Raw genomic sequence first — 19243 nt, 5'->3', positions numbered from 1 at the left:
GAAGTTGGATCAATTGGTGATAAACTGCACACTAAGCGGAACAAACACAATGAGCTTTACATTTTGGACAGAGGCTTTTAGCCTACTCATCCCCAAACACAGTCATTATTCTGCCACCAGAGGTAGCATTGGGACCCTCTAGATAAACATGCTGTCCACTGATGAATCTTGCACATTTTCTACTCCTCCTTTTAGAGGCAACACACTGAAATTGCAGAAGGAGGTGGTGATATCACTCTGTGCTTGGAGAATGAGGGTGGATGGGAGATTTTCACATACCAGTAGCCTTAATCAATACCTTGCTCAAGCCTCTGTTTAACTCATCCCATGTTTTTGTCTTCATTGATTGAGTAACACAACACTCCTTCATAGTTTATCAGCATTTAACTTTGTTTGACAATGAAAAGCACCTGAATTTATCACTAGTTGAAGCTTTAATTATATAGAGGTCATACAGGTCTTAAAGCTGGTAAAAAAAAGTAGTTAACTATCTCATGAAGCAATTAATTATTGGTTTCCACTATATTCATTCTACCATGGCGGGGCGCCACACCAAAATTCATACCGCCATGGCTACATTACAGCTTCTTCATTCATTAATTTTCTTGTTGGCTTAGTCCCTTTATTAATCCGGGGTCGCCTCAACAGAATGAACCGCCAACTTATCCAGCACGTTTTTATGCAGCGGATGCCCTTCCAGCCACAACCCATCTCTGGGAAAAACACACGCACGCACATACGCACGCACACACTCATACACTACGGACAATTTAGCCTATCCAATTCACCTGTAACGCATGTCTTTGGACTGTGGGGCAAACCGGAGCATCCGGAGGAAACCCACGTGATCGCAGGAAGAACATGCAAACGCCAACTGAGCCGTGGTTCGAACCAGCTGCGCCACTGCATTGCCCCCATTACAGCTTCTTATTAATTCAAAACATTCATTCATTGTTGTTGTTTTTAATAGCGGGTTATAATCGCCCTAAAACGCATTGAAAGGTAAGTGAATTATAACAGCGCAAACTTTTCTGTTACCGTAGTAGGGCTGTGCTCTATTTGTTTAACACTTTAAGGTGACGTGCTGACAGACAGACTGACTGACTTACTGACTGACAAGTGCGTGATGCCAGCAAAAACGATGTAGCTTTCAGTTAAGATAAACACAGTTTGCATAATTATGCTTTATTTATAAATAAAGGTCTGCGATTCTGCATACAGACTTTAACGTTATCTTGCTGGAGTTTATTGCCGTTTCACTTTACTTCAAGATACATTAATGCCGCTCTGTAGGTCTACTGGAGATATTCATAAATATTCCTGGCAAATCTTATAAATGTTGGAGACATACTCACTACATAAACGCACTTAAATCGTACTTAAGCAGTGTTTATTTGAGAGCGCACATAAAGATCTGCGCTTGAGCAGCGTGTTTGAGGGCTTCCAAGAAGTTTTGTGCACGAGCACTTGTCATTGAAATAACGCCATAGGTAGTTGGTAGATTTGTGTAAAAGACTTGCCGTCACAGCTGGAAAAAATCCTAAAGAAAACACTGCTTATGATACTTTAAAATGCTTGGTCGTTTGCTGACTAGGTTTCAGAGGAGAGGAAATGTGTGTGGTTGGTGGCCAGAGGCTTAATATTGCCCCTAGATATTATGCCAACTGGTTAGGAGTCTAAAAGGGTTTATTCAAATTACACATTGACTCTCTGGACATGGGATTAGGTTAGAAGACTAACAGGAGAGCAAACAAGGTCTTGAATCCAACGATGCGTGCAAGCAGAACTACAAGATGTGCTGGTGTCCACTGTGATGTTTCTTTGTGAATGTTTAGACATACTCTAACTCGTGAGAGATAAATGATTTTGGCATTGACAGGTGCAAGTCAATGCTTGATGTGAATGTAATTATGCATGCACCACTACTGAAGTAAACTGGAGGTAGAATCTTTCTTTAAAAGGAAAGAAATGTTTGTTCTGCTCAACCATATACCTTCAGGGTCTGTTATCAGACACAATCGCATCTCTAAATCAATGAAAATCCAGCAAGGAAAGAATGTTAAATGCCTGGACAAGAAAACAGCATTTTCAGCCAATCATAGATTGAACTGCTCCTGTTAGTGTGTAAACAGCCGAGCCTGGGGTAAAAACAACTCTAAGGAGAATCGGAGCAGCCTGAGCCAATAAAAATTAACGAGCGCAAATTTCATGCAGTTCCTTTTAAGACGTGTTGATGTCCTCGCCTTTCTGCTGCAGGCGAGCAAGACTCTAACACTCTCATCAACTGGGTTAACCTCCACTAACAATTAGTGTGCCGCACTCGAGCTCGTGAGGGTAATAAAAGTGGGCCTAGCCTAAGGCAAACAATACATTAAAACTAGGAGAGGAGGTTTACAAGCTGCCAATGACAGACAGCATTGGCTGATAGTCAAATGTACAGACTCAAGGACCTATTATTTCCTCTTACTGATTTTGAAGAGCAGCTCCCTCACAGAACAAGAGTCAAGACAATCAACAAGGACATTCACATTCAGTAATGTGCCATTACTGCAATGTTTAGCATAATGCCCCAACCTCCCTTTGCTGGCAATATTTCTGCAAACTAACATTAGAATCAGACTGTGAAATGTCAGTTGTGAGATTTAGTGCAAAGTGATTGACCCACTAGAATTAAGAGACACATTAACACCCATTAGTGAGACTATTTGCTGTGAAAGGTCGAGCTGTACAACACAAATGGCTCACCTTGAAAAAGCCAATGATGCCAACGCCGTACTCCACACAGTACTTATCCAGCAACTCTCTATTCCAGGCATCCAGGTTGACATACTTGAGGATGTTCTCGTAGATGACCAACGTGAATCGACCCCGGTTCTTATCTGTGAGTGTTGGCATGTCACCTTTTCCAGGCGCAATCTCTGTCTGATACCGAAATCTTCCAGATTCCAAGATGGCAACAATGTCCTGTCCCAACTGGGAATACAAGCTCTCAACGAACACAAGCACTACAGGATCAGTTCGAGACATGTCTGCTGGTTTGGCCGTTCTGGCAGGTAGAACCCTTGCTGAAGGAGGGGAAGGAGTTGCGCGAGGATCTTCCCAATCGGCTGTACCTTCTTCAGGGACAACCACACCTCCGGCTCCAGCTGGTTCAAGCTCCCGTTTGACGCCATATAGGAAATAGGCTGAGATGAGGACACTGACCATACAAAAGAGAAAGAGCAGCAGCAGGCTGGTCTGCAGCGTGAGCTGACGGAAGAGCCGCCTTACACGTCCACACATCAGCATCATCACCTTGTGACCACACGAATCAGGACAGACGCAGTCCTCAATTTACAAGTCTATTGTTTGCGTTTTCCAAAAAGACAAAAAATATGGGTTGAAATCAGGTTTCTCCGTAATGCACGCACTCATGTCACCATTGCAGAGGGCGGCGAGACTGGGTTGGGCAGGGGACGGCATGGGTGAGGTGGGCTTCCACTTTCCAGCAAGGGATGTGCACTGCCCCCACATGTACCAGCAGCCCCCTGCCCAACACCTCTATGCCCCTTCTCTACCCTCTCCGAGTCCTTATCTCCAGATCCTGTGTAGAGAAGATGATAGATTTCAGACTTGAAGGTGGCTTCTTGCTTTTCTGCACTTGATGCTCTAGACAAATCATGCCCAGAGCATTGTTGCCATCTCGAATTTACCTAAAAAAAAGGAAAAAACAGTGTTAATTTAAGCATGGTAAAAGTGAACTCAATGCAATTAATTCCAAAAGATTTGTTGCGCACCATTTTAATAAATCAATCCTGTTACTTGTGCACAATCTTATTTAACTCTAAGGCATCTGTGTACTCTAAGGCAATGAATTTTGGCTAGACCACAGGAGCAACTCTTGTATTACCTCTATCCGAATGTTGGCTGCAAAAGCCAAACCCACATGATGCCGTGGGAGCCCTACAACCTGGGTTTCTTTTCACTGAATACCAAGAGTGTCTAGAGAGGCATTTACAAAGGCAATGCCAGGATTACGGGATAATGGAGGCGGCTTGTATTGATTAGTGAGGGCTTTAAAAAGTGATCCTCGCTATCCTTCATGCACTTCAAAGGGCAAAAGTCATTTAATCTTTTCATCTTAAATGAAGGGTTTAACGCAAAGTGTGGCACAGGTGAATGAGTTGAGTAGGATTCAGATTAACATTAACCAAGTAAAAACCTCTGCAGAATGTGGATAGAGCTAATGGCGATTGCAGCAAGTCTTTTTAAAGGCTAACGGGGAGGGGAGACACAAAACTGTTGGCAAGTGTGACAAGATCTTGCAAGAGGGGTGACAAAAGTGTAACTTTAAGGTGTTGTTACTTAAAAACCTTTTCAGGCAACTTTCAAAGAAATTTTGAACAGTATTCAGACAAAAGGATGATTAAAGTTTGGAAAGTAAACAGACATAAAAACCAGCAGCTGATTGAAAGCCATTCGTAATGGGCAGACAGGTAAACAAAAAACACAAAAGTGGCTTTTACAGATGCCTACTATGCAGAAGGGCAAGTTTTTTGTTCAAGTTCAATAACATTTTTTTTCAAAAGATGCAGTTTATACATATGCCTGTTGCCATTGACCCACATGTCATTTAACTTGAGGGAAAAGCATACAATGCCACACATGCCGTTTGAGGAAAGACTGAAGTGAAGTAACAAGACACAGCGTGTCTGAGAGGCATTACAGGTCAACTTTCAAAGGCATCACAGACCCACTTTGTGAATGGGTTATGTAAAAAAAGAAGGAAAGAACAAAGAATCAAAGCCTTGTAGGGGTGCGGTAGAAAAATGTGTGAATGCCTCAAAAAAATGGGAGAAAGCAATAGAGTATGCCTCTAAAAAGATGATGAAGGGGAGAAGAAACTCTAGATAGAAAAATAAGAGCCCTAAAGAAGGCTATATTATTACTTTTAAAGGTTGCTTAGAATAAATAATGAAAAAATTCCGTCACATTCACAATCCTGAAACACAGCTGTTGATTCTCATGTCGACTTGTGGGATCCAAAATCCCCATCAGGAATTTTAGGGGCCGGTGATGTTAAGAAAAGAACATGTGCTGAAGCTGAAAGGTGGGGAGGGTTGGATTTTATAAAGCAAAAAGGCGAATCTAGGCTGCATTCCACAAGGGACATGGAAGAATAAGGTTTTTTTTGCACCCAGCAGCTCCACAGCTCCTTTCCTTTACACCAGGATTACTCACAGGCCACAATACCTGTCACTGGGCTCTTATTGTGTCCGGCAGAAGAACGTGAACAGCCATCAGCATGTCGTCAGAGGTCGGATTACAGTCAAAAAAGCCTTTCATAGCTTTCAGAATTTCCTATTCAGAGCTTGGTTCTTTAATATGCACAATTCCTCACTAGAGACGGCTGAAGTAGCCCATTGTAAACTGCGTGCTCTGTATGACTCAGATGACATGAGGCTAAACTACACACACCCAGAACAAAATTTAAAGATGAACAGTATTGTTTCCACTTGAAAGAAAATATTAAAAAGTATATAGAAAGTTTAAAATTAAAATTGTACAATTCAAAACATGACTTCTCTCTCTATTATATGTGCGTGTGTGTGTGTTTGTTAATGTATATATGTATTGGTTTATATATTGTATTTGATTATATATTATATAAATACAATATATTTTATAAATTCTAATTCTGGTTGATTCCATTTACATGTGGAAGTCTGAAATTTTAAGTTCTTAACATAAACAAGAAATTCCCATCAAGAATGAATTACAACTCAAAAACTCCAGAAATCCAGGAGTGGCTGTGTATCAACAAAAATGAAAACCATACTAATACATTTTTTATTTATATTTGATATATTCACTCATATTTGGTGATGCAAAATGTATATTTCTTACTGCAATGCTTTATTTTTGATTGATGCAAAAAAATAGATTTATTTGTCATAATGTAACAGTTGGACTTTTTATAGCACGTTTATAGAACTCACATTCAAGGCAGCATGATAATGCTATTGATTTTTAGCATTATTGTCATCATCAATAATATTTCACAATAAGCAATAACAGAATTAGATAGTTGTTTCTAATTTTTGTTAGTCCTGATTGATTTTATTTTAAAATACAATAAATCTGTAATTTACAATTTGCAGTGGTGCTCATTCATTTTTAGTGGGCGCTACTAAATTTTTTATGATGCTCCCTTAAGTTATTTTCAAGCCCTGCATTAGACAAATACTATTAATGTTTTTATTTATTTATTGTTCTATCATTTATTTAGAGTGTACAAATTATGTTTAAATGTCAAAAATGTTACTTATAAGCACAAAGAAAAATATGGACTATTGTTTGTTTTTTATATAACTTTGTGCTGTATTATGTGGTTACTGAGCAGCAATAAATAACACTTTGAAATACAAGTCCTTTTTATGTGATTTTCTAAACTAGAACAGTTTTAAAATTAATAAATTTTATAAATTAATAAATGCATAATAATCGTGATTACCGTGATTATTTTTCAGACTATAATCGTACAACCAAAATCTATAATCGTTGCATCCCTAGTTGACAGTGCATGTCAAAGCACAAACCAAGCATGAAGACAAAGGAATTGTCTGTAGACCTCAGAAACAGGATTGTCTTAAGGCACAAGACTGGCCGGTCATCTAAGCTGAATGATCGGAGAGAAGGGCCTTGGTCAGGGAGGTAATCAAAAACCCGATGGTCACTCTGTCTGAGCTCCAGTGTTCTTCTGTGGAGAGAGAAGAACCTTACAGAAGGACAACCATCTGTGCCGCAATCCACCAATCAGGCTTGTATGGTAGAGTGGCCGGATGGATCCCACTCCCTGCCTGGAATTTGCCAAAAGGCATCTGAAGGACTCTCAGACCATAAGAAACTAAATTTTCTGGTCTGATGAGACTAAAATTAAACTCTTTGCAGTGAATGCCAGGCATTAAATTTGAAGAAAACCAGGCACTGCTTATCACCAGGATAATGCCATTAATGTTTTACAGCAGCAAAAACTGGAAAACTAGTCAGAAAAGAAAAAAATATGAATACAGCAATGTACAGACACATCCTGAAAGAAAACCTTCTTCAAAGTGCTCTTGACCTCAGACTGGAGCGATGGTTCATCTTCTAGCAGGACAATGACCCAAAGCACACCACCAAAATATCAATGGAGTGGCTTCACAACAACTCTGTGAATGTCCTTGAGTGGCCCAGCCAGAGCCCAGACCTAAATCCTATTGAACATCTCTGGAGAGATCTGAAAATGGCTGTACACCGTCACTGCCCATCCAACCTGATAGAGCTTGAGAGGTACTGCAAAGAGGAATGGGCAAAAATTCCCAAAGACAGGTGTGCCAAGCATCATATTCAAAAAGAATTAAGGGTGTAATTGCTGCCAAAGGTGCATCAACAAAGTACTGAGCAAAGGCTGTGAATACTGATGTACATGTGATTTTTTATTTTTTTTTAATTGAAAAATTTGCAACAATTTCAAAAAAAAATCTTTTTTCACATTCTCATTATGGGCTATTGTGTGTAGAAATTTTGAAGAAATTAAGGAATTTAATTCATTTTGGAAATAGGCTCTAACAAAAAAAAAAAAGTGAAAAAAGTGAAGCACTATAAATACTTTTCGAATGCGCTGTAAACACGGCTGTGATTAACTACAGGCTAATTGCATGGCTACTCGAGTGTTACTGCTCATTTATTTTCGACTGAATAATATCATATTGGTTTAAAACAATTGTCAGGGTAAGTAAACGGCGACAGTATTTTATTTCTTTAATTAGGCTAGACTAAAGGTGTTGTTTTTTGAAAGTGACGTGCACACGTTCACAGCTGATCTAAACATAGCTCCCCCAATCAGAATGAACTGTCTATAATAGATAACTAGATTCCATCAACTTACGTTTCAGGTCTAAAAATGAGTTTCATGACTATTGCAAAACAAAAATAAAGAAATAAACAAAATGCTGATAGGTTAAAACAAGAACAAGGAATGAAAAAAACTGTTGAAACAAAAGTGTCAAGGCATGAAAAAATAAGGACCTTGACATTTAGAAAGCCGTCACCATCTCACCCACGCCAGCAAGTTTCTTCTGTCCCAGATCTTTCTTCCCTTTCCTTTTTTTTTCACGGTCTTAAAGCCCAACAGACGTGTGAAATAATGCACCCTGCCTGGGAGTCACAAAAGCCATTTTCTGATGGCAGGATAGCTTCCATAACACTCCCTATCTCAAGGGCACAGCAAACCTTCATTCCCAAAAGCTCACACTGTATTGTCAGCTCTGGCTCTTGGAAATACTTTTGAGAGTTTGCTGTATCACAGATTCGGACAACGTCCAAAAACTCCTTATATTTTACGACACCTTTTTAAAAATATTTAAATGGTGCCATAGTTTTAAAATGTTTAAGATTTATGTGCTTCAACTTATGACTTCAATAAAACCAAAAGACTGGAAAACAAATCAAAAATGGGACATCTACTTGTGATCTGGACTTGATTGGCACCAAATAAAAAAAAAATTATAGGTCTGTAGTGGACAAAGCAGAGGATATTAATGTGCACAGGTGGTTTTGAAAAAACTATTGACAGGAAAAATCAACATAGGCTTTCTTTAAACGTGGGCCAATATACATTTCTGGAGATCTCAAAATTGTAGCCAAAGGAACGTATGGCTGCATTTTATCTTTAAAACGAACACCATGGGGCGGTATGACATAGCTCTTTTGCGGTTACTAGCTGACCAATTACCTCCGTATGGACGGCATCCCCACTATAACCAGTTTGTTCAGAGGTTCGCTGCATACGTCGGAAGATTTAAGAAGCAGAGGAGTTGACCGTGACGACAGGGTTCAAGCCCAGAGAAGAACCAAGGTTATAATAGTTTTAGATTATTCATTAGTCTTAGTTTTTATTTAATTTTCGAATTCTGAAGTTCTAATTTGTTTTTTGAGGTATATTTACTAGTTTTTACTAGCATAGTAAATAACAAAAACCTAGTGTATAGCAAAAACACAACCACAGATACATTTTTTGAAACATGTATTTAGAGAACACATGAACACTACCATCTACCCATCCTCAAATTCAAAGGCAACAGCCCACGAGATAGCAGCACTGTACAATATGTGTGCAAGGCTGCTTCTGAGATTAGATACATAATAGTGATGGAAAGTTTAAATCTTTAAAGGGTACCTAGGTTACCGCTTTTTCCAGATTTAATATAAGTCTTCCGTGCCTCCAAAACGTGTGAGCTCAAACCACTCATCAGATTATTTACTACAAGTTTTATAAGTTTCAATTTTATGACTTTGAGCATCAGGTGGCATTTTTCTTGTACTGCGCCTTTAGGCCTAGTCCTCTCCGCCCACCGTTTCTACGTGCCTTTCAGCGTGCCTCAATCTCCTCCCTCGGTTGCCTCAGAGAACAGACAGACATAAAGCATGAAGATCTCACGTAGAGTTTGTGTGAAATACTACAGTAAGAACTAAGAACCAATGAGTATTTAATGCAATTGTTGTGGACTTGCAACGATGAGTCACACACCATGTCTTTACAAAGTTTGCGCACACAAACACACAGCGCAGACACGCACCCACACAGACAGCGCACGTTTAGCTTTGCACTGTTTTTGCACGCAAATGTGACAGGATACAGGTTAATATCCACTGTTGTATGGATACATGTTGTATTGATTGTACAAAATAAACCGGATTTAATGTCCACAAAGCGGGATTGAATCGTCTTTTATAATTTTACCGACACACGGCTGTGCTGATGATGTAAATCACTGTAATGTATTACACACATACACTGTTTTAAAACATTTTAAACTTATAAAACTCACTGTTGATCACATTTGATGATAATTGATAATCCTAGCAAACTAAACAGACCTTATATTCACGGTTGCTATGCACACGTTCTGTCTTGTTGATATAATTATACCTGTTTCTACAGAGACATGTAATACGCAGCTGTCAATCAATATTAGTGGGCGGGGGACCGCACTCCTATGTCAAGTTGCGGTTGACTTATTGGTCCACCATTTTTATGTTCTTAAAATGAAAAAAAGGACTGGGTGTGTTAATATCGCCTCAATATGACGGTCTATACACTATACCTAAACATGTGTCTGTCCAAACAGTATTGTATTGTATTGTTATGGTATTGTTGTAAAAATTAACTTTAATCCTTTATTCCCCACAGCCGATTATTCATCTGTCAATTATCGTCAACATCACGTCATGATCTGTACCGTGACCCCCGTGCCTCCACTACAGTCTAAAGTGAAAATGTGTTCTAATTTTACCAGAACTGGAACTACATATTTGGTGATACAATATTGACGTCAATGCGATCCAACAAAAGATCCAAACTCAACTCGATTCGTTTATTCAACTCTGAGGCAACTACTTTGCTAAAGAATCAATAGTTTAAACATGCTTCACTTTTAGATTTAAACCTCAGCTGGATGTTTTCATTAACTCAGGACTGTGTTAAAGACTGCATGGAAGGTCATTTTCAAAAAACTATTTTTGTTAACTATAATAACCTTGTGAAGAACGGTTCCAGAAAGCAGGTAGGATAAAACAAAAAGCAAAAAATTAAACAGATATATAAATAATAAGGTCAGAATGTGGTAAAAAAATAAATAAATAAATAAATAAATAAAATAAAACATAGCTCGTGGCATATATTTGGAGATCTCCAGAAATGTATAAAGGGATACGTAATCAGAATAAGCCTGGGTTGGGAAAAATGATCTGGTGCCATCAAATGTCTCCTCCAGTCTCCTCTTTCTTGTTTAAGTCAAAGCTAAATTTGTTGCTAAAAGAACGGGACGATAAAAAGGACGACATGCTTGAACAGATTCAAACACCGGGGCTCCACTCAATCCCGCTCAGAGACACAGGACACTTCCTGGAGCAAGTGGCGTGCATCTGTGTGCCAGGACAGCAGGACAATGTCTGGCCACTCGCCCTGGGCAGCCTGCCTTGCAGGACTAGTTTCTACCGAGCATTAACCGCAGGCAGAGCTAAAAATCAAAGGAACCCCGCCCAAATCGGTACAGTGCCATTTAACGTTCACAATGACAGACATTGTTCGCAGCACATGATGATGACGGCGGCTGCTGTGGGGTCTGTTCCTGCTCATGAATGGAAGTAGTCAGACTAAGACTAATGCTGGCTCTGACCACCCCTGTTCTGTTATAAGCTCCGTCTCAACCTACAAGCAGAGAAGTCCTGGTTTTGCCCGTCAGTGAAATATTTGTGTATTTCGTTAAAAGAATGAATAAAACATGGTGTACTTGTCATTAGGCTCTTAAAGAAATATGTGAGGTTCTGTTAATTCATGATGTGTCTTTATAGAGCACAAAAACAAAACAGAAGGAGAAAAAAATACCGGAGGCAGAAAGCTAAAGAGTGTAATTTGTTAGAAAGATAAATCACCAGCTGCAGGTCACTGGGAATGACATCAACCTCGGTAGATGAGCAACATTCAAAATGTTCCTGACTTCAGGATAATTGTGTCTGTAAAAACTGGGGAGCTGTTTTAAAAAAGTGTTATACAAGTTTTTTGTTTTTGCCTAAAAGTTTGAGGTGTCAGAGTGCATTGATTCTATACTGTAAATTGTTCCCTGATATCTACATAGTTAGGTATGTGGTATGAAACAACCCCTTTTATGAAAAGTTCACTTTTGACCATATTTGTAAGCTATTTGTAGCTATTTTCTCTCAGACACAAAGCATGATTTACTCTAAAACACACATGCAAAAAAATCATACGTTATTTGTCAAAAAAATGTAACAACTAAAGTGTTTGCTTAGGCTGCAAAAACCATAGTTTCAGCATTGATATCACAATATGCGCATCCGCAATAGTCACATCGCAGAATCTGTTGAACCAGTATCATGATTGACCAGGAGCCACATTTTATGTTTTGAAGCAAAAAAGTTATTTGTTATGATGTGTCTTAAATCATCTTAAATTCTTTAAAGTTTTTAACAATTAGATAAAAAACATGTATAATAAGTGCTTCCCACAGGTTTGAAATATAATTCCAGTGGTAGCTAAATTGAAACACATCATTTACCCACATCACATAAATAGTGGCAACACTTTACAATAAAGTTTATTAGTTAATGCATTTACTAACATGATCTAATCATGAACAACACTTGTACAGCATTTATTAATCATCATTGAACATTTACTAATGTATTATTAACATTTAAGTCCATGCTTGTTAACATTAGTTAATGCACCATGAGTTAACATGAACTAACAATGAACAACTGTATTTTTATTAACTAACGCTTATTAACATGAATACTGTAGTAAATGTATTGTTCATTGTTTATTCATGTTAGTAAATGCATTACTTAACATTAATTAATGAACCTAATTAATAAAGAACAAAAAAAAAGACATCCACGATTTCCATGTGCACCCACTGAAAGGTAAAATCTGCTTCTCTCTTTCTTTCAAGTTCAAAGCAAACTTGAAAAGCATTTTTGATTTGTATATAAAATAGCCTGTGTAATAAATTATTAATAAGATTATTAAAATAATCTGCAAATGAGAAATAAATGAGGCGTCACCATGGCGCAGTGGGTAGCACGATCGCTTCACAGCAAGAAGGTCGCTGGTTTGAGCCCTGGCCGGTTCAGTTAGCATTTCTGTTTGGAGTTTGCATGTTCTCCCCTTGTTCGAATGGGTTTCCTTTGAGTGCTCCGGTTTCCCCCACAGTCCAAAGACATGTGGTACAGGTGAATTGGGTGAGCTAAATTGCCCATAGTGTATGTGTGTGAATACAAGTTTATGGGTGTTTCCCAGTGTTGGGTTGCGGCTATACGGGCCTCCGCTGCATAATACATATGCTGGATAAGTTGGCGATTCATTCTGCTGTGGCAACCTATGATTAATAAAGGGACTAAAATGAAAAGAAAATGAATGAATGAAAGAGAAATAAAGGAAAGAAAAAGTAATAAAAACAGATAATATGTATAAAAATGATCAAAACTACAAGATTAAATCCTGTAGATTATTTAAATGAAGCTAATGCATTGTTTAACCATTACTTATGGTGTACACATATTCGTTTATAGTTAATTTAGACCAGTCAGTTCATCCTCTCAGATTATATAGTAAAATTTTTCTGAGTCGTTAAAACAAAAATCTAAATTTCTCTCGCTCTCGTCACTGTGAGCGAAGCGAAAGTAGGCTTATAAAAAAAAAAAAAAAAAAAGTGAAACTGTCTGTGGGAATGTTGACAGTTCTCACACACATAGAACGAAAAGAGCAAATGAGAAAAGATTTTCCACTACTTAATCGATCGCTGATGTTTGGTTATTGGGCGGCTGGGCGTAAAGGCTGTTAATATCGATAAAGAAATAATTTTAAAAAAAAAAAGTTACACTAAATATACTTGGGCGGCCGTTAATATACTTGGGCAGCCCACCCAAGTAAAGTTTATGTGTGGGAAGCACTGTATATTTATATGTATTTAGGAATGCATTATGTCATCTTTGCATCAAATTACAAAAAACTAATTACCACTTTTGCGAGGCGTTTTTATTGCAGCGCCTATGACCAGGACATTAAATTTGACGATCTCGCGTCTGGCTACCGTCTCACACAATTTTTTTTCTTTTTTCTGAAAGTCTTGATAACATAGTCACTGAGTTTTTATTTCATTTCAGCAAATAGGATTGTTAAATAGTTATTTGTTGTACTCTCCCATTTACTGCACTCTTAAGTTTACCCAATTATGGCGACTTCCAATGCTGAAAAACCCTGTGAATGACCCATATGAAGATCAGGCGTGCCACACTTGGATCTTCCTCAACATTTCCATGAACTGAATTTTTCCTATTCAGCTATGCCTAAATATATCTAGACATTCATTTTATTACACCTTTAAATTAATAAGCAAACATCTGTACAGCTTGCAGATGCTTTGATTAGGTAGTGCCTTTCAACATGAAGCCAAAACAGCCTTATCAAAATCACATCAAACTGAACGTGACTTGCAGACAACTGGTCATAAATCTAAAAACATTAGGTAATCACAGAAGATTCTATTTCATCAGAAACTAGCCTAATAAACAGCTTTCTTTATGAGAACAGCAATCCATACAATGATTTATAATAAATCATTTATGAAACTAGCGTTAATTACCCTGACTAAGAGGCTGTTATTTGTCCTGACCACACAAATGACTACTACTGTCACACTAAGCAGTGTCTTGACTTACCAAGTGTGCACAGTAAGACACTAAACATGCTGTAAATGTTTTATACGCTATGGTTTTTTTTTACTTTTGGCTCATAAATTCATGCAGAGCTTATTTTCAGCAGGAGGTCGTGTTCTAATCTCTAATCCAAAACTGAAGACGTGAGGAGACAATTTGCTTAAATCTTAATTTTTCACAGCTAAAGGGCTACAAACAAAAGCCTTAAAGTTCAAAGACGATGTTCAGCGATAAATATCTAAATCCATCTGAAAAAGAGAGCCAATGATTCCCACTGCCAATGTGTTCATCAAAACACATTCTTGCTTTCGGATTTCTAGCTAATAAATAGCCAATATTACCGAATATTGGATGCCACACTAAGAAAAGAGGACATATTTCCATCTTTATGGGCTATTTGCTTGAGGTAAACCCATCTGACATGAAAGCTGTGTGTGTAATCCCCTCAGGTCTGAAAGATGTGTGATCTGGGCCTAAATATTGATATCATAACATGCGATATTCCCAAAGAAGAAATGAATTGTTAATAATAGTCTTACAGGGGCCGTATCATTGTTTTTCCTTGCTCTTTGAATATCTGATGTAACACGCACACATACTCCAACATTCACAGCCTTAGCCAGTTCTCCAAGACAATTCAAGGCAAGCAAACTAAAAACACTTCATTATGAAACAGCTAAGGTTATGTCGTCACAAGAGAATGTTTGTATATTAGCTATGCAAAATCCACTCACTGGCCACTTTATTACGTCCAATTGACGTCACTTATTAGGTCACAATTTACCGTCACTTTCTAATCAGCCAATCACATGGCAGCAACTTAATGCATTTAGGCATAATGAATCAGAATGGCAAAGAAAGGTGAGTTAAGTGCCTTTGAACGTGGCATGATTGTTGGTGCTAGACGGGCTAAACTGCTAATCTACTGGAATTTTCACAAACAACCATCTCTAGGGTTTACAGAGTATGGTCTGAAAAAGAGAAAATATCCAGTGAGCGGCAGTTCTGTGGATGCAAATGCCTTGTTGATGCTAGTGGTCAGAGGAGAAAGGGAAGACTAGTTTGAGCTGATAGAAAGGGAATTGTAACTCAAATAACCACTCGCTACAACAGAAATATGCAGAAGAGCATCTCTGAACGCTCAACATGTCGAACCTTGAGGTGAAAAGGCAACAGCAGCAGACCACACCGGGTGTCATTCCTGTCAGCTAAGAACAGGAAACTGAGGCTACAATTCACACAGGCTCACCTAAATTAGACAATAAAAGATTGGAAAAACATTGCCTGGTCTGATGAGTCTCGATTTCTACTGCAACATTCAGGTGGTAGAGTCAGAATTTGGCATTAACAACATGAAAGCATGGATCCATCCTGCCTTGTGTCAATGGTTCACGCTGGTGGTTGTGATGGTGTGGGCATATTTTTTTGCATCCTGTGGGCCTATCAGTACCAATTGAGCATCGGGGTCACTGCAACAGCCTACCTGAGTATTGTTGCTGACCATGTCCATCCCTTTATGAGCACAGTGTACCCATGATATGACAATGAGTTAACTACACAAATGGCCTCCACCATCACCAGATCTCAATTCAATATAGCACTTTTGGGATGTGGTGGAACGGGAGATTCGCATTATGGATGTGCAGTCGACAAATCTGCAATAACTGCGTGATGTTATCATGTCAATATGGACCAAAATCTCTGAGAAATATTTCCAGTCCCTTGTTAAATCTATGCAAAGGATTAAGGCAGTTCTGAAGGCAAAGGGGAATCCAACCTGGTACTAGTAAGGTGTACCTAATAAAATGGCCGATGAGTGTTTGTCTGTAAAATAATATAACCGTTGCTTAATGCCTTCATTCATATAAATTGGATTTTTATAATTATTTGAAAGGAAATATGATGACAAATATGGCATGTTATGGCACATTTTTCACACATCTCTGTTAAAATGTCCAACTAAATTTGTCTCTTTCTAATTTCAATTTAATTGAATGCATTTATTCAATACCTACACTTATAACAATATTTAAAGAAAATAAATAACACACATTAATTTTATTAACAGATGTATAAATGATAATATAAAGATTAATGACTACAAAAAAAATCTAAATATTTAATTCTCATCCAATAAAATTCTAAGATTGTGTTAAATATTTCTTATAGTTGTAAAACGATTCCATTAGTGCTTCATCAGAGACTGAATGAAGCAGGATAGAATGGAGAGAGAGCTAAAGAAATGGACCGAGAAAGAGATAAAGAGGCTGATAGGATGAGAGCAAACAAGAGCTTCATAAAAACAGGCTTCGCCATTGAGCAGATTGCTTGGTTCAAAGGCTAAAGATGCCATTGGGACGAATGCTTGGTAAACTCCTCAGGGCTTCAAACACTGAACTGACAAACAGCATTAGATACCCAAAGGGCCTAGACGCAGCACAATTTGGAGAAGGTCGAGGAAGTGTAATCCTAAATCCCTAATCCTGTTTATCTGGGCTGGACCAAATGTGCCGATGAAGCGGCAGATGAATGCACATTTAGTGGACCACATGAAACATGAAACTTCACTGCCGGCAGCAAAAAACAAAAACAAAAAAGCTTTGCAGATCAGTTCACAGTTCAAATTAATTACAGGCAATTATAGATAGGACACAAAATGATGGGAATATGGAAGCCAGACAGCAAATTGATGCAACTATACCTCAACTACAGGCATCACCATAGCCAGATTTCCGTTTGGTGGTCAATCGCCCCAAAGAAATCCTGCTTAATAGGTTGATTCTGATGAATAAACAAGTGCAAAGTCTCGAGAAATCATGACGAATCCAAAATACTTGAGATGTAAGGACTTTGCTTTCTTCGCTGGCAGAAATGGAGGGGACACTTGACGTCCCTATTATGTATGAAGGCACAGTGGAAGCAGCAGAGAGCAACAAATCAATCTTCCCTGCTGGCGGCTCCAATCTCAAGGGCACTCAGTCTCCATCAGAAGACTGCATTCGCCCTTGCCAGGCCAGACGGTGTGTGTGCTGAGCTCCATCCTGTGCGCTCTCACACCCGCCATCCGCACACACACCAGTTTTGATACAACTGTACTGGTAAACACTCCAGTCTGTCTGCACACAGTGTGCTGCCACCGTTCTGCTGCTGGTGCCAAGCTCGAGGACAAGCTGACTTGCCAAAAGCTCCTTCCCCACCCCACGCACAACATGGGCCGCATTCAGCTGTATCAGTGCGTCCGCCGCACTGCTGATCTAAGTTCTGTCCTAATCAGCAGGCGTAATCTCCTGTTTCACTGAGAGCACACTGACCCCGAGGAACCGGACCACAGACACATGCAATCCTGCGCCCAACTGACCGTCTTATCACAGGGGAAATGGGATTACGGGTAGGGAGGAAGCTTGTCCCCTACAAATGAGGGTGAACAGTGGGGGACACAGGCTGTTAGGGTCTGGAGTCTCAGAGATTACAACTAGCATGAGTTAGGAGGAAAAAAAAGTAAATTTAATCAATAAAGCAATTTAAATCTAAACGCATTATGTAAATGCTTTGAAATTGAAAAGTGCAAATGTTAATTTAATAGTTCATCTATTAGCTGCCACTAGTAAACAAAATGGTAACACTTTAGAATGGAGACCGATTTTTACTTTTAACTACTATTGTCACTAATTTTCTTGCATACTAGTTGTTTATTAGCATTCAAAGCAAACATTACTTATTCTGCAGAACCCTTATCCCTTAATCTTAACCCTTACCCACATTTTGGTGCCATTTACACAAAAGCTTTTTCATTTAAAACACTTAAGTTTTGATATGGTTATGCCTGGTGTCCACACTACTCCAGACTCTTCAACCCGCGGAAATGGAAAGTTATGAAACATTTTTTTATGCTTTAAAAAAAAAAGCACATTTTAGTTTGAAAATGATGGTGTTTGAAAACAGAAATGGACAGAAATGCAAACTTTTGTATTGTTTATGTATTGTTCACTGATTTGTCAATTACCTCTCATATTACCATTACACAAGCGGTAGATGGCAAGGTTATTATAGTTAATGAAAACGAACAAAAAAATGAAAAAATAAAATAATTGTCGTGAACTGAAATAAAAATAAAAACGAGTTTAAAAAAAAAAAAAAAAAACTAGAACTAACTGAAATAGTTTTGTGTACATACAAATATCCAATTGTATAGCAACTACTGTACAAACAACTAATACACATTACATTTTTATTTAAAATGTGTATTTATTTTTGATTTCATATTTAATTTCTAGTTTCTGAGTAAGGCCCAATCTCAATTCTACCCCTTATCCCTTCCCCTTATAATTCGAACCTTTCACCCCTTCTTGTAAACGTGCAAAACGAGGGGTAGGGGTGTGCCAATTCTCCTTAGCTTGAAGGCGTAGGGCTAAGAAAGGGCTGGATAGCCCTTTAAACAGATTTTTCAAAATCAAAGGCAAAGAAAATTTCCCAGAATACACCATCTACAATGGCAGCATTAAAAATAAATAAATAAATAAATAAAAATAAATAAATAAATGAATAAAACCCCCTAAAATTTCGCAAACTACAACCATAACAATAACTTTTGTATAGCTGTCCCACAACATACTTTCACATCTGACACTCGCATACCATGTCAGAAAAGTCTAGTGGCTGGGAATGACATTTTTTTCAGTGTCTGCTATGATGTTGATTTCACGTGTTTGCATAGATGAATATGGCCACGTTGTAAATGCACAGTACAGTTATGAGCTTATTGCCACATTATATCGTAATGACAACATAATATTGCTGCCTTCAGTGATTTCCTGAGGATAAATACCAAATAATAGCGCAACTGGTATAACTACAGCAGTCGAGATCGTCTGATCTCATATGAAGCAAAAGATTGCGATGGCATATGATGACGTGTGCAGGTGTTGTAATTGTGTCACATTTCTAAGGTGTAAAGTTTGAAGCCCTTCCCCTTCACATTTTC

The 19243-nt window shown here is 38.4% G+C and overlaps 1 protein-coding gene across 13 annotated transcripts in view; it reads right to left on the bottom strand.

Annotated features, from left to right (window-relative positions):
- ndst1b (N-deacetylase/N-sulfotransferase (heparan glucosaminyl) 1b) overlaps positions 1 to 19243 on the bottom strand; it is a 194386-nt gene that overhangs the window by 64083 nt on the left and 111060 nt on the right. For 7 of the 13 annotated variants that reach the window (XR_012396580.1, XM_073934933.1, XM_068215924.2 and 4 more), the window contains 1 exon segment: positions 2746 to 3692. Coding sequence is in view for 12 of the 13 variants with exons in the window: in XM_073934933.1 (XP_073791034.1) it covers positions 2746 to 3291 (546 nt within the window). In the remaining variant the exon portion in view is untranslated. 13 annotated transcript variants of the gene reach the window in all.

Source organism: Danio rerio, chromosome 21, assembly GCF_049306965.1.
Source record: "Danio rerio strain Tuebingen ecotype United States chromosome 21, GRCz12tu, whole genome shotgun sequence".
NCBI lineage: Eukaryota > Metazoa > Chordata > Actinopteri > Cypriniformes > Danionidae > Danio > Danio rerio.
The sequence above is the reverse complement of the archived record's forward strand: the minus strand, read 5'-3'. Positions and strand labels throughout refer to the sequence as shown.